Below are 4007 nucleotides of genomic sequence, written 5' to 3' on the forward strand. Positions count from 1 at the left end.
ATAGGTCCCGTGGATCGACAAGGGTAGATGTGTTCGGTGAGATTAGTGGTTTGTTACCTTATGGTGTACTCGATGAGTTCCCTCAGGTGACCGTCGTGAGGTGGTGACGATGGGTGGGGAAGGAGAGAGAGATCCGGTAGTGGCGGTGATGGACTTCCCATCGCTTCAGTGCATCCCTCTAGATCGGATTAGGGCTGAAAAGTGGGGAACCAATGACGGCGGCGAACGTCGTAACCCGCGCTATGGTCCCCACCTCCTCTATATATAGCACTGCGCGACAGGGGCCCACCAGCCTTGCTTGGGCTGGACGCCCCCAATCAGGGCGTGAATCAAGGTCCAATGGGCCGTTGGGCCCATTGGGAAAGAGATCAACCTAAGAAATTGGACTTGATTGATTAACTTACTTGATATCCCATAACAATTTCGTATACAAAACACACACCAAAATTACAAATCTTTGAAAAGCAATACAAGCACACTGATCCCCTGTGTTCCTCACAACTGTTATTCCGGACTCTCAACTCTGCAGCGCAGATTCTATAACGCAGCAGCGAATGGCACAAGACCAAAACAATACCCACGCATGTGCAACTGATCATAAATAGCAACAACGTCGATCACTCACGGATCATGGACCCTGTGATGAGATTTCAGTGTCGCGTGGCCTCAGTGGTGTCCGTGGTATCCGCCGCCACCGCCACCGCCGTAGGTGGGCGTGGGAGGGACGGGGTGGTAGTCCGGGTGGGGTTGCGGCTTGGGCTCGGGCTTGGGCACGGGGCCGTTGTCCGGGTGTGGCTCGGGCTTGGGCTCCGGCTTCGGCGGCACTGGCTTCTTGTGGTGGAAGTGCTCCATGATGTGTTTCTTGATGGGCCCGCACAGGGTCATGGACGCGCACTCCGGCGACGCTGCAGACGGCATGACAACGTTGTCGCCGGCGACGATGCCGAAGGTGGTGCCCTCGGACACCGGGACGATCTTAGATGGCTTCTGGCCGGGGCACGGCGCGTTGGAGGCGGCGCTGTGGAGCTGAGCGACGCAGTCGGCGCCATGAAGGTCAGCGGCGAGGGGTACGCTGAAGGCGCCGGTGCTGTCAAGGGCGCCCACTGCCTTGCTCTCGTAGTCGCCGTGGACGTTCTTGCACTTGACTGCCACCTGGAGACCTGACAAAATGTTCATGGCAGGGACATCAGTACATCAGTGTCAGTGAGCAGGAAAGTGCCTTTTGGGAGTAAAGTCAAAAAACGTTTGAAAAAAGGTCAAAAAATTTTGAACCTTTTTTTGAGACCAACCTTGTCACAAGTTCTAAGTGCATGTAAAAATTTGACATGAAATAACATTTCTATAAAGCATGGAAAAATAAACAAAATCGATACTCTGAAAATGCGCATTTTCAGAGTATACATGTTGTTTATTTTGCCATGCCTTGTAGAAATGTTATTTCATGTCAAATTTTTGTATGCACTTAGAACTTTTGACAAGGTTGGTCTCAAAAAGAATTTAGAATTTTTTAAACTGTTTTGAATGTTTTTCGACTTTACTGTTCACGCGAGCTCAAATGAGCTCGGGTGCCAAAACTCCACGTCACAGTGAGCACTACTATATACTTTTAAAATTCTTGTCTTAGATTTGTCTAGATATAAATGTATCTAGTCACATTTTAGTATTTAGATATATCCATTTTTAGAGAAACCCAAGACTAAAATTTTGAAACGGATGGAGGATGTACTATATAGCTAGCTCACCTTTGAAGGCTTCCTCGGCCTTGATGTTCTTCCTGGTGCAGTCTGCGCACTTGGCCAGGCCGACGACGACGGATGCCGCCTCGGCGTCGGCGAAGACGACCGCCAGGAGGACGGCGAGGACAAGTGCTCTCGGAGCTGCCATGCCTGAATTTCTGGTGTGAAGTGGCTGATGGATGGATGGATGCAATGCAACAGGCGACGCATGGCTTATATAGGCCTCGGCATTGATCGATCCAGCTCGGTCGATGATCTGGCCGGTGAAGTGATGCGTGACAACGAGAGACCGGCTAACTCGCCGAAATTTCAGATGGCGGATTAAAACTCGGTTGATCGATTCTGCACGCATCGATCATCGATCCTTGATCCACGTCGTCGTCATTACTCGGTTGGTGATCGACTCTGGTGATCGATCGCGCCGTTCTCGTTCGTAGGTTCCACGCGACACGTACGCATGAAAGCATGCATATGCAGCGTAAGCACGTACGTACACTTTATCATTTTTAGAGCCTACGTACCTAATTCTCTGGTGATCCCTTTCTAGGTGCGGCGCGCCTCCGGAGCATTCATATGTACCAAATCAACAAGACTTGAGCTAGCAGCGTGGATTGGCTGGTTAGAAGCTTAATTTGAAAGCAATCTTACGACCAAGACTGGCCATGGTGGTGGTATCTCAGTCGGTATCATGCATTCGGGGCCAACAAACAGCTGATAAAAAAAAGCTAGAATAACATAGATAGATTTTTTCTTAAAAGGGAGATTGACCCCGGCCTCAGCATTATGATGATGCATGCAGTACTTATATTAAAAATAAGAAGATTCAAGAAATTAGTATCGAACATGAATCTCCAAGATCTTAATTATAAAAGGACATTACATGCCAAATCTGGTAACATAATAAGAGGCTACAATGACTAAACACATATCATATTAGTTTGCCGCCATCCATATCTGTTGAAGATGGCATGTGCCGTCTTTCATCGGTTGCATCCAGTAACCAAAAGCTTCATGAACTCTGCAGGCGTGAGTAATCACCATGTACGAATCCATGTGGTAGCTCGATAGATAACCTATAATAAATTGGTGAAGTTCTTCCTCTTAAATATCATGTCATTCCTGCAGTTTCATATAGCCCAAAGCATTGCATAAATTTCTATTGAATTTCTATTCAAATGTGTCTAGCTATATTAACGCCCACTCCATCAAGCCACGGCCTAAATAATGTGTTCATACTCGTTGGAGGGTTTATATTAAAGGCTATATAAATAGTACGTCATAGTAGTCTGACTAATGGACGCTCGAGAAAGAGGTGTTAGATAGTCTTATTGTGATCACAAAAAGAAGATCTAGCATTACTCACCCATCTTCGCTTAATCAGATTATCTTTCGTGGATATTACTCCTTTGTGAACAAACCACATAAATATCTTAATCTTAAGTGATGCTTTTATTTTCCAAATGTGTGGAGAAGTAGGTATTAGTCTGGCTTAGATCTAGGTACGTTGATTTTATGGAGAAACTTTCGCTTGTAGTTAATTTCCAATGAATTCTGTCTGGTTGGTTCGAAAGTTGAATTTCTTCATGATCTGAAATGAAAGCAAAGGAAAAACAAAAAAGAATTCACATCAAGAATGAAGGAAATCAGAGCGAAATTATGAGATCTAACCTTTCCCTCTCGCTTGCTTTCACATTTCACGAAGTCACGCCCATAGTTGCCATTCTTGCTCTCCTTCGAGGTCTACCGTCTCAATGGCACGGTGCGTCGGCATTCAGGAAATGGATCCATGGGCACTGGACCATACACGGGCCACGAGGGATGGAAGGCTGAAGTGGAGCTGGACATCTCTCCTCGCCGGAGAAGAAGAAACAGATGAGTGGTGGTCTCGTCGAGGTAGAAGAAGGAGCAGAAGAAAGGGGAGGCTATGGTAGGTAGAGTGCCTGCTCTTTCTCGGGCGTGGAGAAGGAGGGTGTTTGCGGATCGCCAACCGATGAACGACACGGATGGCCAACTGATCGAGCAACGCGGATCGCCAACCGATCCAACGACGAGGAGCGTGCCAATGGAATTCCTTCTAGAAGAACCTATCAAACCGCTTTAGTTTGGCGCTAGGGTATTTTTCGACGGCTGCAGTGCGACGCTAGGGTTTTGAGAGATGCCGCGGAGTTTAGAGCCGGTCAACTGGTTATCTTTGGTTTGACCAACATTCCAATGACGATAACTAATTCAAAACAATCGAAAAATTCTGAAACCTTCGCGGTTCGTCGTTTT

General features: G+C 47.1%; 1 protein-coding gene across 1 annotated transcript; it reads right to left on the reverse strand.

Annotated features, from left to right (window-relative positions):
• Positions 1 to 374: 374 nt before the first annotated feature.
• Positions 375 to 1922, reverse strand: LOC123429286 (proline-rich protein 4-like). The gene is made up of 2 exons (XM_045113342.1): positions 1743 to 1922; positions 375 to 1160 (listed from the first exon to the last, which is right to left on the reverse strand). Exons 1-2 carry the CDS (start codon positions 1882 to 1884, stop codon positions 667 to 669), a joined length of 636 nt encoding a protein of 211 aa, XP_044969277.1. The 5' UTR covers positions 1885 to 1922; the 3' UTR covers positions 375 to 666.
• Between the last annotated feature and the right edge of the window lie 2085 nt (positions 1923 to 4007).

This window comes from Hordeum vulgare, chromosome 2H (genome assembly GCF_904849725.1).
Source record: "Hordeum vulgare subsp. vulgare chromosome 2H, MorexV3_pseudomolecules_assembly, whole genome shotgun sequence".
NCBI classification, from domain to species: domain Eukaryota; kingdom Viridiplantae; phylum Streptophyta; class Magnoliopsida; order Poales; family Poaceae; genus Hordeum; species Hordeum vulgare.

Coding starts and splice junctions, on each gene's coding strand:
- LOC123429286 (XM_045113342.1), bottom strand. CDS start 1,884: ATGGCAGCTCCGAGAGCACTTGTCCTCGCCGTCCTCCTGGCGGTCGTC. Junction 1,161..1,742: donor GGCCGAGGAAGCCTTCAAAG/GTGAGCTAGCTA, acceptor ACATTTTGTCAG/GTCTCCAGGTGGCAGTCAAG.